The following is a 21,188-nucleotide window of genomic DNA, read 5'->3' as shown; positions in this document are numbered from 1 at the left end:
GGGACAGAGAAAGAGAGGCACTGATCGAATTTGATAATGAAGACGACCCCTCTAAGCTGCTTTGCTCCACATGTTCGAAATCTCTGGAACACTCAATAAACACTAGGAAGGCCCCTCCCTGTCACTGGAACATTGTGTAGGTATTGATCCCTGCTAACTGGCTCTTTTAATACCTGGGGTCCGTGGCCCGGCCTGGGGAAATGCATACTGACATGTGACGGGAGGAGCTTAATAGGCAAACACACTGAAGAAAGGATGGGCCTCACAGTTTAGCATTTCTCTCTTATCTTTTTTTTTTTTTTTTTACGATTTACACATCTGCTGGAGAGAGGAGAGTTTAAACCGGCTGCACCTGCTGTTTTAAAGGGACATATAGCCTGCAAGAGGCCCGGGCCTGTCCCGAGAAAAAGCTGTCACACTGTCACAAAGCATTTGTGCAGCTGCGGTGGAAGAAGTCCTCTGATCTGAACAACGGCAGAGACCCACGACAAGTTAAAAGTCCAGAGCGGCAAGAATTCAGCAAGAATCTGCAAAATCTAAAGTTCGAGCACTTGCTGTGCACACAAACAGCACCTGTGTGACGGATCCAAGTGGAAGTGGCCCCTCGCTGTTTGAACTCATTTTAGCAACTTTGCTGCAAACTTTAAGCAGGAAACTTTCCTTTTTCCTGGGGTGATTGTGGCTCAAGAGTTGGGAGTTCGCCTCGTAATTGGAAGGTTTGCGGTTCGAGCCCCGGCTCGGACAGTCTCGGTCGTTGTGTCCTTGGGCAAGACGCTTCCCCCGTTGCCTACTGGTGGTGGTCAGAGGGCCCAATGGTGCCAGTGTCCGGCAGCCTCGCCTCTGTCAGTGCGCCCCAGGGTGGCTGTGGCTACAATGTAGCTGCCATCACCAGTGGGTGGATGACTGGTTGTGTAAAGTGCTTTGGGGTCCTTAGGGACAAGTAAAGCAATATTTACATTTACCATTGTTTTTAAGTTCTTTTCAGCAGCTCGAGAGATCATGGAAATGATTTCTTTCTTCCCTGTCTGTCGAAATGTCGAGCTCAGTTTGTTAAATCAAGCTTAAAATGAGACATTGCTCGAGAAAACGCACAATAATGAAAACATCCTGTATCACACTTTAAAGTCCCCTTTATGGAAAAAATACAGGATTGAGAATATTATGTGTTGGAAGTTTAAGCTTTGCTGCACTGAAAGGTGTGTGTGTGTTCAGTTTAACACTAAATAGTGATGTCACAAGTGGTTCAACCGGATACTTAAACCAGTGCGACACGTGAGGCCTGAGAATAGATCTTCTGTGATGTAGGAGCCACCTCTGGTTGGACTAAAGGGGAGAGGAACCTCGCAATCAAACTTCTTTAGGCCAAAAATCATGTCGAGGTCTGACTGTTATTCAGAGAACAGCACTTCTAGTTCACAGAGGGGTTCTTCTAAATAACAGCCTTAAAAGAAATAAGAGGAATCACAGGTGTCACACTCAATTCAACAGCAACAGGAGAAGTTTCACAAGTCTCATCTTCACATGAACTGACTCCTAAAAGTAAGTAAGCTTAAGTAACTTTTATATTTTTAGGACACTGCAAGTTTAATTTTTGTTCCACCACCCCAATGCTGGGTCCGCCTCCTGAAACACTCAGCTGCTGGAAACGCGATGTCGACGTGACTCGATGACATCATTTCTGCCCAGACGTCAGCTGCACAGAGTTCCCACCAGCGTCCCGCTCTACCACGTTCCCTGGGTGTTGGCCGGTTCCCGACTGGGAATTTCACTGGATTCATTTTGCTTGGTGACGTGGGTGTGTTACGATGACAGGAGCATTAGGAAAGGACAGCACAGGATTCATGACGGGCAGGTGTACGGGTGTGTATGGAGCCAGAAATCAGAGCAACATTTAGTTTAAACTAATAGATTTTAATAGAAAAAGATAAACCACCAAAAAAAAAAAAAAAAAAAAGAATACAAAAGGAAAACTGCTTATTTACAGCACTGGTAGTTTTTCAGTCATTTCCAACATAAACAGCACAGGTTCGCTGATGCTCACTAAACGGAGATTTGTTTGCTGTTAACAACCAAGGCTTAGTTCAACAACTGAACATAATTGAGTCATTTTACGGAGGAAAAACAAAGTCACACCTGCTGGCACGACTATTCCTGTGGTTCTACTTCACGCAGAGACAGCGGTGGATCGTCACTGTTGTGCCTGGACACTAAAACACAGAGAATCCTTCAGCTACACCAAACCAAACAGGCTGACTTTATTTTGTTTTCTGCCCTCCGACACAATCAAGTATTTCTCAGGTTTGAGAGGCAACCGACAAAACGATCTCTGTTAGAAACGCCGTATAAACAGAGCGCCAGCGACAGGAAACTAGGTGCCACGCGAAGAAGCGCATTTACACGGCTGAAAGCACCTAAATGTAACTAAGAACAAGTAACACATCGTTCGTTACGACACACATGAGGTACTCAGACTTGGGCCCTAAACAACAAGAGCATTTCTATAGTGCAATTTAGGCCGAAGGTACAGCCTGCCATGAATATCATAATAATTCCTAACGTTCAGTGGACAACGACCCGACTTTCTAACTAGTTCTCCCGTGGAGCGGTTTTTAATTATGAGTAGGTTTGAGGCCTTAAACAGAAATATGTGTTAACTTACATTATTTAGAACTGAAGAAAAATCCGCGAGTGAAAACATGGTTAATCGAGGCTCCTATTGCTTTGAGGGGGGCTGACAGCTCGCATCTCAAACACAGTAGACAGCATCATCACCGAGCTCCTCTCATCATCATCATCACCTCTCAGCCTTTTACTGATTAAAATGTCAAACTCTGCTCAACGCCCCCCCCCCCCCCCCCCCCTCGCCCCGCCTCCCCCGTTCCTCTGACCACAGGTTCTTAGTGAGAGCAAGTGCATTCCTCCTGAACTTCTGTCCGCCTGCAACCAGCATGAAAGCAGGAAATCATACTGAAGAACAGAGCAGAGGGGTCAGAGGTCATCTTTTGACCTTTGCGTCTTCCTTGATCTTCCAGATCATCAGCTCCATGCAGGCAGTTGCATCTTCGCTCGAATCGTGGCCCTCCACTGAAAAGACACGCACAAGTTACAAACAAAGAAGTAACATCGTCTTCTTTTTAAGCCCCATTTGTTCCTACGTTGCCCGTCATTGAAGCTAGCGGAGGCAAAGAGCTCTCAGAACTTCTCAACACATGTAAAGTGACTTTAATGAGTAAAATAATCCCTTTAAGCAGCTCTTCAAAGAAAGTCAACTGACTCATGACTGAAGGCCAGGATGAAAATCTGCTAGAAGAACAGCAAAAATAAGAGTCTCTGTGAAGGTTCTCAGTCATCCAGGTCATCGTAGTCTAAGGAGCTTGGAGAGAAAAGCGTCTGGACTTGTTTAACCTGCTTGAAGACGTTTCACCTCTCATCCGAGAAGCTTCTTCAGTTCTAAGGTCAAATGGTGGAGAGTTTAAGCTCTGTGGGAGTAAATCACCAAGAGGGACAACGGACCCCCTAATGATCCTCTACCTAATCACACGAGCCAAGGTGTGAACACGGGTGTGGGTCACAATCAGCCAGGGTTTCAGGTGAACCCATTGGGAAACCTGGCCCCACCCTATCATGTGATTTCCTGAGGTCAAAGGGCCCAGGATGTGAGTGGGCGTTGAGGCGTCTGGGAAGGATCTCAGAACTGGATTATCGATGGCAGACAGTTGGTGTCATAGGCCCCGCCCTCTGTTCAAAGATGGTCGTTCACAGTGGACAAATAAGAGTCTTGAGTACTTGGAATGAAGGCAAGTGGACTTCTTTTTGGTTTGTGAACACCAAGTGTTCAGACATGAAGAAGCCTCTTTGCTGAAAAGCCTTTACCAACAAAACAAAGTCCAGGTGCCTTCTTGCCACCGTGACCTGGATGACTGAGGACGTGAAGCTGTTGCTGTCGTAGACGGACGTTTGTATTTCAGGTCAAAAACACAGATTTCTCCCCAAACACTCGGGCTTCTGCAGCGACATCTGCTGGTGACACGGTCACACTGCAGTCACATCAGTTAGACCTGAAGCACTTTGTCTTTTTCACCAGCAGAATTAAAACTTGTGTGAGATGAGCTTCCACTCATGAGTTTAAATTTATAGCTGCTCACTTTCATTTTATTGGACCCTCCAGGTTTACTACATTCCCATGAAACTGCTGTTATAATTGAATCATTTAACTATTATTTCACCCACTTCATAAAATGACTGGAGCAGCATCCATCTGAAGAGCCGTCCTCCCCTAAAGATTTACCAGCAATTTACTCTTTTCATCCTGAAACACCGTGTGTGACACCGTGCACATCGCAGCCCTCACAGGCTCCACCCCCATTCCTAATTTTCCAAAAACGTCCAAACTAAATCGGAGCAATTCAAACAACATTCATGTCATTTTCCACACAGATCAGTTTAGATGCTGCTGAGAAACACCGGTGTTTGCGGTGCTCAATTTTTATGAAGAATTACAAAGAAATCAATGACATCGTTCTCACCGTTGTCCTGGATGATGCGTTTGAGGTGATCAGCCATCAAGTTCTTCAAGGCACGCTTGTAGGGCAAACCAAGGCGGTGAGGAAACACGATGGCCGTGTCTACAACCGAGCTGTGGATGAGCTGCAATCCAGAGAGGAAAGCACCCACGCTGTGACATCATAGCTTTTAAAAAACTCACTGCAGTGACCGTTTGGTAAACCTCGTGGGGTTAAGTTAATACATTTTAAGCAGAGGGAGGACGTCCTCCACCAGCGCTACCTCTCACCCTCCAAGCAGATGCACACACGATATAAAATCCTGTTCGAGTTATGATATTCACAAGACTTTCAGGAAACCTGCACAGCTGGGTGGACGGCTGAAGGGGAAAAAGGAAAAATGAAACTGCTTTACATTTTCTGCAGTGAAGAAGCGACTCACTTTCAGAGCGAGCAGGTCGCTCTCCAGGCTGTGTCCTATCAGGATGGATTCAGCGCTGAACATGGAGAGCAGCACGGCCTGAACGTCTCTCAGGGTGATGGCGGCGCTCTCCAGATCCTCCGCCGTTACACCCGAAAACCTGTGAGTCACACACGAGATCAAAATCAGACCCGAGATCACTGTTGGTTTAGTTAAGCAGCAAAAGCCGGCTGATATATTGTCTCAGGACTCACCGCGTGTTGTAGTCCACCACTTTGCTTTCAGGTTTCACAAACGTGTCGTAGATGACTTTCATCTCTGAGTCGATGACCGTCACCCTGGTCAGCTCCAGACCCTGCTTTGTGTAACACTGTTTCCACAGGTGAGGGAAAAATGAATAAATGACAAGAAACAACATCATTTCTACACAAGAGACTCTCTTTGAAATAAAGATTTTATTTAGCAAACATATAAGTAACAAAAAAAGCATAAAAGCATAATTATTTGCCAAGTTTTCACAGGTGAAACTACGTATAAATCAACAATAAACTCAATAAATTAACTATAAAAACGCACAAAACTGAAGATGGTGGTGAACTCACCATCTCACAGTCCAGAGCAAACACCCCTGCGTTTCCATCTGGAGGCAGAGGTTTGCTGAAGGTCGACACGAAGCCGTCCAGTGATTCTTTACGCCCGTCCTGAACGTGTTGCTGTGGGGACAGGAACCGTTTTAGGTCTGATAAACTTAGTAATATGTACATATGTAAATAAACAGGGATACATGTAACATAAGGTATTAAAAAGGTCAATTCGACCTCTATAAAGAGCAGATCAGTCCCCGAGTGTGCTGGCTTTTTATCAACTCCTGCTAATCCATTGCTAGATAAGAGCAGGACGATACAAAAGTCTCTGAGTGAAACGACCTGGAGGCAGCTGCACTGCAGCCGTAATGAGAGCTGGTTAAATTCTCCAGATATTAAGCAAAGGGGCTTCGGTGTTTCCGTCCCGCAGGTCGAATCGATGCAGCGCCCTGCTGTGATTCAACACATCAACTGAAACCATGAGTGACTCGTGTCCATCTCACTCTGAACCGACCTCTAACCCACCGCTGAACTCTGAACACGACGCTGCTTTAATAAAATCCACGTCTTATGAAGTTGTTGCCTTGGGTGAGACTTAATAAATCAAGATTATGAGCTTGTATGATTTATGCCGTCAGTTAAAAAGCTGGAGGCATCGCAGAGAAGCCTTAATGAAGGCCGGAGGTGCAGCAGGATGAACAGCTGCAACGAGTAACTCCAACCCCGGTAACGAAGTTGTGCTTTCCGCCTATCTAAGATGCACCTTTGTAGTCCATCTGCAGGACGTTGTAGTTTTAACAAAGCGGACTCTCATCAAACACGTCCGTCGGCGTGTTATCAGGTACTTTTGTGCGAGTAGATTCTGAACAACGCGGCTCTCAGCAAGAAATCTTCTTCTCGTCTTTTCTCGACCTTGCGAGTTTGCGTTTAGGTCACGGAAAGGTCATCGGCAGGAGATGTGCAATGTGCAGGATTCTTTGCACCATGACCACAAACCAGTTCTTATCACGACTGGCACTTTGCTGCTTCCTTGTTATTTCTCTCAGTTACAGCCAAGTTTAGACACAAACGAGGAATCTGTCTTCAAAGGTGAAAACTTTACTGACATTCAGACAGAAAAACAAAGAAAAGAAACTGAACGTGCACGCCTGCTCTTTTTATCAGGTGCTTTCATACCTGCACTTTATACACATCTATGCACACTTTATTACTTTAAACCGTTTTTAGCTGTCAGGTTTATGATGCTTCAGACCAAGATGTTAGCAACACACCCTTTAAAGTCACTCAGACCAGGCGGGCCGCCTTCAGTCCCCACATACATCAATCACCCTGTCGCTGATCCACCGCTGTTCCTTCCTCCACCTTTGATAGATGCTGACTCCTCCAGACCCAAAACACCCACGAGAGCTGCAGTTTGGAGATGCTCTGACCCAGTCATGCAGCCCCCGTCAAACTCACTCACATCTTTACACTTCATCATTTTTCCTGCTTCTGACACAACAAAATGCTCACTGCTCCCTAAATTAGCCGGCGCCGCGGTGAAGAGACAATCATAATGTTATGCCCGATTGGTGTTGTCGTCACACCTGTGAGACAAGATTGTGTCAAAGCGCAGATGTGAGGATGTTAAGAAAATCTCTGCAACATTAAAAAAGACAATGATGGGAAACATTAACGGTCCTGGATCTGACTAATGTGGGACGAAACGTCTTGGTCACAGCTCCACGGGAAAAATCAGAGCAAACACTTCTCACAGTGAAGACACAGGACAGCATGAACAGCCTGCTGCCAGTGGCTGAAAGGCAGCTCGATGTAGGCGACTCAGGCCACGAGAAGAAAAAGTCCTGCGGTCTGAAACAACGGCTGATCTATTTTGTTAAAGTTCCCAAAGGCGTATGTTGATGACGCAGAGCGCCTAGCATTAGTTCATGAATACAGTTGGTACAGTTTTGCACAACGCTGATGTTTTCCTGCGAAGGGGACCCGAGGTGAGAGACGTGAAGGTGGACGCAGGAAGCTACAGAGTGTCTGAGCGAAGATTTCAGGCCCAGAAGAAGAAACTTAAACAAGACACCTGAAACACACCAGCAAGAAACCACAAGAGTGTCCCAGCTCAGGACCAATCAAGCACCTGTAGAAGGAACTGGAAACGGAAGAAAACCAGTGCTCCCCTCCAACCTGTATGAGATGGAGCAATTCTGCCAAAGGAATGAAGAAAGGTCCAAAAAGCCACATATAGAAGATATTTCAGTCTTTACAGTGTTGTATTAAATACACGGAGTATTAATACATGTAGATGGGGAGTGTGCTGTCCTGTTATGTAGTGCTTTCTTTTAAGGGTACCTTGGCCGTTTGGCAGCCTGGAGCGCCCACAGCTGCAGCACAGCAGCTGTAGTTGGTCTCCCAGCCTCCAGCAACTTGAAGAGAGGAGACAGACAGGAGCAGATAAAAATAAATGAAAGAAAGTGAATGAGAAGCAGAAGGGAAAGGCAAAGATGGCTGAGGTGCCGACTGGGAGACTGATGGGGATGCTCTTCTGATGAATAAAGCAAACGCACCTTTGTGTCTGCGCAAACGTCCCCAGTGAAAGCTGCATTCCTCCTTCCGCACGCAGCTGCCGTTGACGTTGACCTTATACTCTGCGCCGCATCGACAGCATATCTTGCTAAACGCTGCAGAAGAGCAGATCACGTTCATATTGCTGTTAACATGAATTCACAGTTTAACAGCGATTAAGGGAGAAGCGGGAGCGTCACTCACGGTCTGCGACGCCCTTCTTCTCGGGCTGGTTGTAAACGACGGCCTTGCCGGCGGCCTCGGGGTTCGGCCGCGGGTATCCGTGCTGCTGGAGCTGCTCCTCTGTCATCAGGTACGCCTTCATCTTCCTGTACAGTGTGGCTCCTGCAGGGAGACGCACACACCTAAATGACGTCTTTGCACAGACGCTGAAAACTCACGACGACGGCTGCAATCGTTGAACGCGACTGCGATTCTTCTCGAGATGAGCTCAGACGATCTGAGGTTACATCTAATGATTATTTCCACCACAGCTGATTCAATTGAATTACCTACTGCTCTATAAACATATCACAGGATTTATTAGTTGCTGCTGATCAGTGAATAATCCCTTTAGAAAAAGTCTCGTAAACACGCTGCATTTGACGTCGGGTCACGGGGCAGGTAGCTGGCGGTAAACAGTCACAAGACCATCTGAACAGCTTCACTGTTAAAGTAAAAGCGCCTCAACAAGTAAACAAGTCTCTGCTTGACACAAAGAATCTTTCAGCTTCTCTGTCCTGCACTTTTCACTTTATCAGATGTTTAATCTGCAAACCAAAAGGAGGAAGGAAACGTTCCTAACAAGGCCGGAGAAAGAGCGGCGTGAAACCGGACTCGTCCTCTCACCGATGAGTTTCTCCTCCTGCTGTTTACCCGTCCTGTTTACAGTGAAGCTGGTTGTGGCAGCAAGACGACCTCCCAGAACTTCTTCGTGGGACTGTGGCTTCCTTTTAGCTACTGACCCCGGCTCCTCTGCGGGGAAAACACAAAAAAAACACCAAATGTTTACTGTATATGGAGAACCTGCTACTTCTGCTGCACTCACGTTGTTGTTTGTGGATGTAAAGAGCTCCACTGTAACGTGTATGGGAAACCCCTACTGGTGACCTACTGGTGACGGGAGACGGACTGGCGCTGCTCTTGCTCCGGAGCTTCTTTAGCGTGTTGACAGCTACATTGAGGTAGATGTTCTTACTGCTACTGCGCTCGTACACCAGCTTCTCCTCATCGAGGGCCTGAAACGAGACTTTCCGCTTACACCGCTGCAGCACATCAACGGTTTTTATCCACCATCAGAACCACAGAGGGCAGAAAAGACTGACGTAGCTACTGCGACATTGGCGGTGTCTCAAGTCCCGCTTTAAAGCCTTGTGAAGACCGTTTCCCCGCCAACGCCACTTTGGTTTCAAAAACCAAGAGTGATGCAAAGAGGCAACGAGTGTGCGGTTCCATTTTCATACACAATATGATCAAGATTTTTAAAATTGCCCTAATTTTTTATTTAAAATGACCCGATATGAGTGACTGAGCCCATAAAATGAACACACAAGTGTTCGGTGAGCCGCTTCCCCCACGGGCTTTACAGGACCACAGCTATCGCCATCTGGTGGTCTTTAGATAGAATGCAGGTTTGTAGCGACGTCCATGTTTTTCACCATCTATGGTTCATACAAAACAAAAACAGCCTAGGCTGTTTCAAATGTGCTGTTCATGCCATTTGGAAGGCGCCGTCCTCCGATGGGCAAAACTTGACGCATTCATCGATGAAAGTGTTGAGGTAGCGCTGGCGGATGTTGGTGGGAACTTTGGCCCCGAACTCGGTGGGGATGACAGGACGCCTCATTGAAGTACTCTGAAAAGGTCAAAACGGAGAGAGAACAATGACTTCAAGCCACGTGCGCAAACTATCCGACGCATCAGGTTACAGGAAGCTCGGGATACCTTCAGGGTGGGTGTGTGCGCCACCCTCTTCTGCGTGACGGTAGACGAGGTCTTGGACAAAATACCGACTGTGGTCTGAGCTTTGACACTCTGAAGGGTGTGACTGGGGGATAACACGCGACCTGCAGCATGTTTAGTGTCTGCGGGACCTAAATCAGAAAGACACACACGTAACGTCAGCGTTTAGATTTTTGCCATTTCTGCCTCTTGGCAAAGAAAACCGAGCCACTCGTACTTGTTTTGGAGGATGCTATCTGAGGGTTAGGACGGTGCGCTATTCTCTTCCTCTCTCCAGAGAAGCTGGGGCTTGAGGCCTGTGTGGCTGCTTTGACCGAAGCAGAGAGCTGAGCCGCTTGCTGTTGGGCCATCTGCATACGCTGGTAGCAGATCTCCTGGGCCGTGGGTCTCTTATACGGCCGCACCGCAGTCCTGGAAGGTGCATCAGTCTGAAAAACGACAACAGGAAGTTTTATCTAAAAGTGAAGGCGCTGACGTACATACAACACAAACCGTTACAGTTCAGTCTGGAGGCAGTTCCTCTATGAAACTGTGAGTCAGAGGTTAGAGCTCACAGGTTGCCACATGTAAGCCGAATTTATTTCTTAGATTAAAAAACTGAAAAATGTTATTTTGGTTGCTCAGAACAGAGCTGATGATGCAATCAAAAAAAAAGCTACACTTCAAAGTCAGCTGACACCTGCTGATTAGATCACCCAAATTGTTGCTGACCATTTTGTCACCACAGGTATGGAAATGCCCAGTCGAGCAGTTACTGGCTAACTACTGACAAATCATGAGCGGAAAGCCCCGACAGCCTCAGATCGCCTTCTCGCTCTTTACTTCCTCGCCCGCCGCGTTTCCTGAACTCACACCTGCACTGAAATAACACGGAGTCGAGGCGAGGTCTGCTGTCTGGCCTCCCCGTGACTCCGGCGTTTAAAGAACAGAGACAACAGAAGCGTGAACGAGCCGCAAACATTTGACTTCAAGTGGTAACGACGAACTCCTCCTCAGCCAAAGAAGCCCTGAACCTCCCGTTCCTCCTCTTACTGTAGCTTCCTCGCTGTGTCAAACTTCTGCCGCGTGTTTTTCTATTTCTATTGTGGTGTTTCTATCGAGTTTAACCCCTCATAAAAAACCTATTGTTTAGTATGCAAATATTATTGGTGTTATAGGAACAGGTAGAGGCACTATTCAACTGCCAGTACTCTACTTAAAGTAGTTCATTAGTTTAGGGACATGTAAATTGAAACCTTTATAGCTTTTATGTTGTTTTTGTTGTATTTCTTCTTACAGCGGATGATAGTAAAATTTCAGGGTTTTGATCAAAGACATTTAAAGATGTCTCCTTGGACTCGTCAGCAAGAAAAGCCGGGTCAAAGGTTACACTGTGCAATACGTGTTATTTCTCCATATCCCAATCAAAGATGAGCATTAAACTAAGCCTGCAGGTCGTAAGATGATTAACTGTAGTTCTGTGCGACACTGTGCACAAAACTCACTCTTTATATAACGAGCAACCTCAGAGACACCTGCTGCCGGTCCTGACTGTGAGATTATAGGACGGGAAAAACAAAAACACTGGAAGAAACTTACATTTCCTTTGGCAACAAAATGAGAGACTCTCTTCTTCTGACCAGGGAAGAGAGTGGTTAAAGTGCTGTCTGTGCTCTTCTCCTCCTCTGAGTCCCTAGAGTGCTGCTGAGAGGGCACAACACGACATTTCTATTGAAATCAAAGGAAATTCATTAGCAAAAAAAAGGAAACGGCTAAAGCGCGACAGACATCAGCACCTGCTTGGCCTGCCTTCCCTTGTCTTCCTTCTTCACGTCTTTGGATTCATTGAAGATCCTCAAACACTCCTCCATGGGATCCGAGTCAAAGTCCAGATCGTCCTGGAAACCGGACAGGTCAAATCTGACGCCGTCAACCTCGTCCCTGCCCGCCCTGCTGCAGTCCACGTCGCGGTCGCCCTCGTCCTCCGAGGAGGACGGAGTCAGCTCCGACGCTTTCCTCTTGTTTAGACGAGTCCTCTTTAAGGCGTCGGCAGATTTCCTCACCAGGACTTCCTCGGTTTCGTCGTCGTAGTCCGCCTCCATCTGCTCGGCCTCGTCCGGACTCTCGTCTCCAAACAGATCAGCGTGGCTCAGACTCAAACTCTGTCTCTTTACACTCGAAGCGCCGACGCTTTGCCTCGCTTTATCTTTGCTGTTCGATGGGCTCGCTTTACTGCTGCTAGAACCGCTTTTGCTAACTTTTTTCGCATCTTTTTCTCTTCTAATACCATCGAGCTTCCCGTTTTTGTGGGGATGCTCTTTATATTTGCTCTGTTCCTTTTCCTTGTCTGATGTTTTCGGCTTCTTGCTTTCCCTCGCGCCGTTTTCTGCATGTTTATCTTGCTTGCTTGAGTCCGTTTTCACTTTATCCAAAGTTTTCAACTTGGTGTCGCTCTTCTTTTCGTCCCTGCTTTCCTTGCGAATTTTATCCGACGTCTTAACCTTCACTGTGTTCTTCCTGTCGTCTTTCTTGTCGTGACTCCTGTTCTCCTTTTTCGCCGAATCCTGGTTTGAGCTTTTTATCGACCCTCTGTCTTTACTGCTGCTGCTGACGCTACTCTTACTACCGGATGATTTGTTTGCTCCCTTTTCAAGTTTATGTAGTTTCTCAGTCTTGCTACTTTTCTCCTGACTAGTCTGACCTCCCTCTTTCTTCTTTTTCTCTGGGCTGTCCTTTCTTTTAATATTTTCCTGGGTGTCAGAGTCCTGCTTATTCCTCTGCATCAGTGCATTTAGCAAACTTTCACCACTCCCTTTTCTCCCCTTCCCAAAAGAGTCTGAGCCGTGGGCGGCTTTTCTCTGCTGCAGATTGCTAAGCGAGGTGGGGCGATACTCTGCCCCAGAGCTCTCCCCATCAGAGTCAGAGAAGGTGTACTTTTTTGTGTCTACGCTTTGCTGCCGTGGCTTTTTTGCAGCTACGACATAGTCCTCATCGGAAAACTCCGAGCCCGACAGCTTGTGCGCCTTGCTGCCTTCTGTCCTAACGGGCCGAGCGCCCTCACTCCTCTTGTTTTTCACAGCGATTCCAGCCGAGTAGTTGGACAGCGGGTCGTACTCCATGTCCGTGGATGGCCTAGAATTATCCACAGTGTATTTGCACTTTGAAGAGGACGTGCTATTCGAACGCTTTGGGCTAGGAGGAGGAGAAGGAGGTTGGTGCGAGTGTGTCCGAGACAAAGGCCTTTTCAGCGACGTGGGAACATATTCCATAGAGTTGCTGTTGTGCCCCTGATTGTCTGAATCCAAGGTGTACTTGCTGCAGCCAGGGGTGGGATTATACCCTCCTGATGTGATCTGGTAACTCCCGGGATCATAGGCCAAGTGCGAACCCGCCGCTTTACTCGTGTCCGTCTTGCACGAAGACAAGCTGGCGTTCTCGCTGGGATTGTACGGTTCGTCCCCAATCCGAGAGAGCTTCCTCTTCTCCCGCTCCACCTGACTCCGGACCTCCTCGATGGCCTTGTTGACCAGCTCCAAGGCGCCACTGATGTCGCCCGAGGCAGCCGGCTTGCCATTCTGCTGCTCCTGCGGTCTCACTACTTCAGGATTGAAGGGATCGTAGCCTTGATCTGGAGGGAAGAATAAAAGTGATCATTTACTGTGTGCATTTTAAATAGAAATGACCGGATACAACCAACTCGTTAAGCACGTCAAATATTAACCAGGAAGTGATGCATTCACACTGCAGCTGTTTCTCTGTCCCTGTATGTAGAAAATTCACTGTTCCTGCAATAATTTACAGGCCACTCACTCAATCTGTGGAAATGATTGTTGCCTTATGTAGTCAAATATTTGTAGACGGTGAGGTCACTGTTAGACTGATGGAAGGAGAGCGAGATACAGTTCTTCCCATCAGATGCAGTTGGCTAGATCAAGTTAAACTAGGGCATAATCACAACTATCACCACGTGAGTTGACGTTTAAATATGGACACAAATGGCACAGAAAGCTTCAGAGGCTCTGTAATGGAAGCGTTAAAGGTTTAAGGAGAACTGCACAGGGACGTGGATGTGAGAGTTAGCAGCAGGTGGAGCTACACTCCGGAGAGAAGAAGAATCAGAGTCAGTAGAAGCAGGACAGAATACACGATGAATGAGAGGGAGACAGGTGTAACAGTGGAGAATGAAGGTGGATGAGTGAAACGTGTGCATGCTCGAGTAGATGTTAGTGAGACCTGCTATGATGTGTGGCTTGGGAGCTGAAGGTGGCCGGATGCTGATGGACAGGATTAGAAATGACCACAGCTCAGGTCGAGCAGACTGGATACAAAGTGATCTGCGCATGTGCAGAGGAGGGAATAGCGCAGGTAAAAGACGGGGCTAGAAGGGAAGAGGAAAAGAAGGGAGCAGGCAAAGGAATGAGCAAAGTGTGGGAATGTGATCGCGCCCAGATTTAATTAAAACATTTTCTGCTTTCTTTTCCCCCCATTTTAAAACCTAAATGTTTACTTGGAAATGCTCATTATTACCATATAATATAACAAAGTCCAGTAGGATGCAGAGCAGCATTCTTCGAGGAGAATGTGCCACCGTCTTTTTAACGCCTCTGAACACACTGTAGAGACCAGAACAGCTACTGGAGAGCGAATCGGTCATGAACGCCTCACCTTCTGCTACAAGTGCAGTAGAACATTTTTCGCCCTCACTGCTTTACATGAGCTCATATTAACAGCTCTGTGACCGCCTCATCTGGTGCTTCAGTCCCGTTTTTCACGCCTCGCTTTGTGCAGTCATGTGTGCAATATTCTAATTTTGTAGCAGTACATCAGAATATGTGCGCTGCTGCAATTTCCTGCCTGCGGTTATTTTACACGTCCTTAAAGGTTGGTTTGGTTTTCTTTTTTTAATGTACTCCGCATCCACGATATAAACAATAACACGTCTGCCAGGGCTTCTGGTTGTGATTTGCCAGTTCCCACACGTCCACAGCACCGTGTGCCACTCCACACTCGTCCTACAAACTGTGCAAACACGTATTTAGGTCCATTCAGTAACTGACAGAATAATGCCGAGCACCTTTGTGTGCGGAGGGAAGGTCTCTCTGCTTTTTAACATCTGCCGGTGCTCCGTAGGACGGCCGTCTCTGCTGGCTGTGCCTGAAGTGACAGTACGGTCTGCTACACCCATTCCTGCCGCCTTGGCCCTCGCTGTGTTCCGCGTAAAACGGACAGTCAATCCCTCGGAAGAAGCCGGTGGATCTTAACATTATCCCCAGATGCTCCTTTCATGCCCGCACGAAAGCGTTCGGCCTTTTTTATCTACGTAGTTTTAGTCGGACAGCGAGAGCTAGCAGGAGCGACGGAACAATAACAACGTTCCTACGGCGCCATGTTGAATCGGTCAGGAGCAGCGAAATCTCGCGTGAGGTTGGCTCGCAGCGACTCGTAACGTCTCCGCTACACGGCGAGCGTAGAAACGAGTCAAATATACGGCCGTTTTCCTCGAACCCCGTCACTGTTCCACTCGAAAAGGGATTGAGGCGGACACTTCTCCGTTTATAATACGGGAGCTGACAATATGTTGGCTATTTATTCATTTATTTCCCCGAACATGTCCAGAACCTTAAACACACGGAGTCAAGCTAATTCCAGAACACCTGAATGTGCCCTTCATGGTCCGTGTGAAAGCCAAGTAAACGAGACAAGTGTTTCAAGATTTTATTTCACATAAGTCAGATATCTCAAAGACAGACCTGGTGATGCGGAAGAAAAGAAGGAAACCATGTCACAGCACAAACAACGGTGGTTGTAGACGTTGGTCCACCTTTAGAGCTCGGAACATTCACGAAACCCTCGTTAGATAAAACACCTGTGCCGTTTCCACTACAACGGGCAAAAATGTTTAAGGAAGGGGGAATAATTACATATCTGGGCCGTACAGATTTAACTCAGTGTTTTTGAGAATTGTGCCAACTTATTCAGTCACCATCTTTAAGTTAGCCGAGAAAAATTAAATGCCTCAAACTTACGGACTTAAAAATAGGTCTCAAATAAGGGAACTACTTCTTTGAACACCCAAACAGCCTGTTAATGCGATTAACCTTTGGATTCGATCATTTATTTAATCTTTCTAAAGCCCACATTAAGCATTTGTGGATGGTCACAACTTTGAGGGTTTAAAAATGAGTAACCTATCAATACATAACTTAGAAGGTGGTTGGCGCTATCAACCAGACTTCCTGTACTGCCTTAAAAAAAGATGAATAAATTGCACACCCTCCAGGTAAAGAAAACATTAGCCGGCTCCTAATGTGGTCCTACGTGATACCTACCTTCAGCTCCACTGGCAAATTTCTAACTAAGCGCTGCTCGTGGTTTTTGTGCCCTCCACTCGGTTTAATTAGTAGAGGTGGGCAGACCGATAGTACCAATACCAACGCTAGTATTGGTATGAGATCGATACTAGCACAATGAGATCGATACTAAATCCTCCAAGTTCAGCATGTAGCACTGAATTGTGTTAAAATTGTGTTGGATTTTTATTTTTTATTTTTTTTTTGGGGGGGGGGGGGAACAATCTAGTGCGATAAATGTCTTAACTTTTTTGTGTTAACTGTCGCGTCTAATTTTCAAAATGCAACAAAACCAGTGGAGTGTTTTTGTTGTGTTAACAGTGATTTAGTGGTCATTAAAATGTGTTCAGAATTTAAAAAACTAATGCTGATTCATATAAGTCAGGACACACTGCTCTCATCTATACAAGCTCCCTTTATATTTTACATGTATTGGTATCGGCAATACTGGCCCTGCAGTATCGCACAGCGCTACCAATTAGATCCAGCTCAGCTTCAGGTGTGCAGGAGCAGCATAATAATTGGCAGTCTTTCAACGCCTGAACCTTTGGCTGGTTTACTTTGCAAAAGTGAGCCACTCCTTATTTCTTTATACTTTGCATGGAAATAAAAAACAGTTGCAGTGATTTATTAAGATATGTGCAAATGTACACAGAAAGCCTCGATTATGCAAAAGAGTTTGAAAGTCAGTATTTCATATGAATCCCTTTATTCTTCAACACATTCTTACTTATTCTTATGGATAATAGCTTGGCTTTTAATTTTACATAAGCTGAAGTTCACATTATTGATTTTCTACGGCAAAAACATTCAACAAGCTCACTATTTTAAAATGTTTGCCCCATTGATAATGTAGATTTTTCAAAATTAAAGCCTTTTATTTAAAAAAAAAATACAAATATTTTTAGGACTTGCAAAGTTTAGAGTGCTGATTACACTCAAGAACTGGAAGACTGGATTAGACTTTATAGGAAAACATCTGAAACAGCTGGGATGAGAAGCAGCTCGTGATCTAAAACATACCATTTTATCTTTAAAACATGGTGTGGCATGTATGGCTGCCAGTGTTACCTTGTCACTGATGTTTGCTGATGATGCGGCTGCCGATAGAAGTAACAGGATGAATTATAAAGTGCGCAGGGCGATGCGTTCTGCTCAGAATCACCAAAATCTGTAGAAATGCCCAAGAGCTTCTCAAGAAACGGGATATTACTCAGTGGACAAGAGAGTCACCTGATTTCAATCCAACAGAGCCGCTTTTCAGTTATTAAATACAAAACTCAAGGCAGAGAGTCTCATAAACAAGGTCTGGCAGAGCATCTGAGGGAGCAAACGGTATTTGGCAATTTAGAGTTCAGGCCGTCACTCACAGCAAAAGATTTTCATTCAAGTATTAAAAAATAAGCCGTACATTTAAGATTGTTAGTCTGTTCTGCAGTAGTTAATGCAAAATCTTTGGGTTAAACTTCGGTCACATTTTGATTGTTTGATTTAGTGTCCGCTGTGCTGGTGTCCAGAGCCAAAACTAGAGAAATAAAATGAGCCTCTGTCCAACAATGGATTTTGTAGCAGCTGCTGTAGAATTGTAGAGAAATTTCATCAAATGGATGAAAATGATAAGATCTAGAAATACTCTATTGAATTTGGCTAGTATTGCTTACACTTGTTACTTTGCTGTAAAATGCCACGAATGTGTCGGCGGCGAGAAAAATAACAGGGCGTCATGAAGGGCTTCAAAGATGACGCTTTTATTTCACCGGATTTATTGTAACCCCCTTCAGTGAACTGATATGCGTTGCTTTTCACACGGATATCTTTGTAGCTATGATCCTGTTAAAGATGAAGTGAAACAGGCAACTACTCGGCTCCATTATTTGTTATTATAAAATGCAAACCAGATGTCAATACAGAGCTGATTGTTTTCACAGGGAACATACCAAAAGCAAAAGTAAATGGACCGAAACCACGACACAAATATATCTAAAGATACACAAACAGACTTCAGCAGGCCCTGTAGCTTATTAATAAACATGCTCATATGATTCGTGTTAGAGAAATCCTTCCTTCTAAACAACTCTGCGCACGCACACGGTGCACAAATAACATCAACTGGATGCTGTTGAACGTTTAAATGTTGGGACGTGAAATTCCGTTATCTGCAGCTGATTAACCCCGCCTGCACGTCCCGTTGAAATGTTTTAACGGGACAGCAGGGGGAGACAAATACCTGCGCGGTGTTCCCGTGGATCACGCCATGTTTCCTGGACACCGCACAGAAAACAAACTGCTGTTGCATCATGCAGTTTCCTCCAGACCTCTGACGCTTTTTCTGCGCCGAACAAGAAGTTATGCAACAGTGTGAGAATGCGTGTGTTTTGGCCTCCGCTGATAAACCCACGCAGTGACTGCGTGAAGTCCTGCCAGTCCACATGTAAGGGGGACGAGTTAAAGCATCACCACGACTGCACGGGTGCTAGTTGAAACCCCCACCCTTTGATAATATATTTTTAATATATTAAAAAAGGGGCCTCAAACTCGCGGCCCGGGGCCACTTATACTGACGTGAAGAAATCTAATGCACAAAGTACTTTTACTGTTAGGGAGGATTTATCTGTTGTTGAGTGTGATGTTAAAATAAGTTCTTTAAAACGCCAAAAATGACTGAATATGAAGCCAACATGAGCAGAGAGCACAAACATGCCGAGGGATCGGCTGTGTTAGCTCAGTGAAAGAGCCACAAACTAATGTGTACACCTATGTCTGCATTTGTATTTTATTAAATACGAACAAAATTAAAGCAGAAGTGATGCCACATGTGTGGCCAGGAAGAGAGGACCAGTGTGTTTATTTGGTAGTTCAATGAAAGGCTTCAATTAGTTTACAGTTTTGTCTTCTCATACAATATTTGAAATTATTGTATGAGAAAAACAAAACACTACATTTCAGGAAATATTTGTGGGTTTTTTCTTGTTTGTTTTGTGGCCCTCCAATGAGACGACAGTGTCAGCAGGGGCCCACAGATCATTTAAGTTTGGTTGAAATCAGACATAAATATCACTAATAGATTGTAGTGATCATCTTATTAAAAATAACTGAGCATTAGTTTCACCGGCCTGATATAAACAAGAGATCTAAAGACACGACTGTGAATCAGGAAGGACATTTTTCACCTTTTAAGATCAGTTTTGACTAAATAATCGTTCAAGTAATCACATTAGCCAGTTCATTCTAAACCAGTTGCTGTAACCCTCGTTACTGCCAACCACACACAGACTCTGGAGACCCTTTCATCACACAGAACATTTCTTGTGCAGTATCATCATTTTTGTCCTCTCTCCACGCACATTTGACCAAGCCCAGCTGATAACATCTCTTGAGATATTTCCATCTGCACAGTTGACTAATCACGGGATGCCAGATCCTGCTGAAATCATACACTGACATGTTTCGTTAATTCAGCAGAAGGGATTTTGTGAGGATCATCAGGTGGCAGAGAGGCTGCAGCTCTTGCAGCAGGTTGCATCAGTCTGCGTCTGGCTGAGAAGAGCGCCTCCCCTCACCACTGCTGCAAGCGTGACTAATGTGTCATGAAACCACAGTCATATTTCCATGTGTGAGAAACATTTACCAACAGCCAAGGGCGTCTGTGACACGGCTCACGTTATCAGGGAGCGTTACTGATACTGGGATTTACAGCAGATTCAGCTGAAATGGCCTCAGCCTTGGCCCGAAGATAAGCCTTCTAGTTAATGTGAAACTACTGAGAGTGCAGGGAAAGTACAGGTCTTTCACTTTCCTGGTTTCAAGCAAAAACAAAAAAGAAAAAAGTGACAGGCCAGACGAGAATGTTGTTCAAAGCATTTTATTGCATTTTTTTTTTTTTTTTTTTTAGAAAAACAATACAAAATTCCAAAGCAACGGTCATAAACGTTGCCTTGGGTGAACTGCAATCATTCACATGGTACAGTAAAGTGCTTATTTTAAATCAAAATACCTTGTACTACAGGATGTATTGGTTTGAAGCCACTTCCCATGAACACAATGGTCTCAGGGGCGATTCAGACAGTGTTAAAAATCAGGTGTCAACCCAGAGCCTGGACTGTATCTGACTGGCACACTGTGCTCATGAGAAGGAACCATTTAAATGGTCTGATCTGCCTTAAATGCTTTCACCTGCAGGCTACATTCAGATTGTGGGGAGACTGTTGGTACTATCCATTCGAATGACTGAATTTTAACACGACGTCAGCGACAATATACAAAAAGAAAGAAAGAAAGAAAGAAATGGAGGCTGAAGGATATCACTTTGTCCCCTTTCTCCCAATAAAAGGCAGTCGAAAGAAAACAAAAGCTACCGCCATTCGACATGAAATAGAAATGGTCATGACCCAGAAAACCCTTACTGTACTGGTCGGGATATTACAGAGTATGGCCACAGTGTGCGTTTGAGTATCCACCCCCATTCAAAGACAGGGACAAACTCAGTTGTATGAAGACCCCCCCCCAGAAAAAGGCAGAATACTGATCTGTATATTTTCACCCCCCTCCCCCCACAAAGATTGCCTTGATCATTAGCTTAATGCTTTGAGATTACCAATAAGCAAAGTAGTTTCCAAAATGAAGAAACAGCTGCATACACATATTCAAGTAAGTCTTATTATAAGACATAAACCCTCATAACTATGCATCTGTAGAAAGGTATTCTTAGAACTATTACAGTGTCCTATTAACAGAATAACGCGTCATCTGACACCATTTCCAGAGTACCGTCGCTGCAGTGCTGCCGACAGGACACGGAGACGATCAGAAGTTCCCCACTTATCTCTGCTAGGTC

At 45.4% G+C, this 21,188-nt stretch overlaps 1 protein-coding gene across 2 annotated transcripts; it reads right to left on the bottom strand.

Annotated features, from left to right (window-relative positions):
• Positions 1-1,910: 1,910 nt before the first annotated feature.
• rexo1 (REX1, RNA exonuclease 1 homolog) lies at positions 1,911-15,398 on the bottom strand. 2 transcript variants are annotated; one of them, XM_085387119.1, is made up of 16 exons: positions 15,079-15,398; positions 11,801-13,632; positions 11,604-11,705; positions 10,243-10,453; positions 10,008-10,156; positions 9,781-9,918; positions 9,178-9,301; positions 8,913-9,038; positions 8,268-8,408; positions 8,066-8,179; positions 7,851-7,924; positions 5,526-5,636; positions 5,178-5,293; positions 4,945-5,083; positions 4,527-4,647; positions 1,911-3,084 (listed from the first exon to the last, which is right to left on the bottom strand). In XM_085387119.1, exons 1-16 carry the CDS (start codon positions 15,266-15,268, stop codon positions 2,996-2,998), a joined length of 3,777 nt encoding a protein of 1,258 aa, XP_085243245.1. In that variant the 5' UTR covers positions 15,269-15,398; the 3' UTR covers positions 1,911-2,995. The 2 variants fall into 2 exon arrangements, with proteins under 2 accessions (XP_085243245.1, XP_085243244.1); XM_085387118.1 differs by having other exon boundaries at positions 1,912-3,084; positions 11,604-11,708.
• Positions 15,399-21,188: the final 5,790 nt, after the last annotated feature.

Source organism: Rhamphochromis longiceps, linkage group LG17, assembly GCF_057381845.1.
Source record: "Rhamphochromis longiceps isolate RC_006_pf linkage group LG17, R_longiceps_female_GT1.1, whole genome shotgun sequence".
NCBI lineage: Eukaryota > Metazoa > Chordata > Actinopteri > Cichliformes > Cichlidae > Rhamphochromis > Rhamphochromis longiceps.
This window is presented reverse-complemented; position numbering and strand designations above follow the sequence as displayed.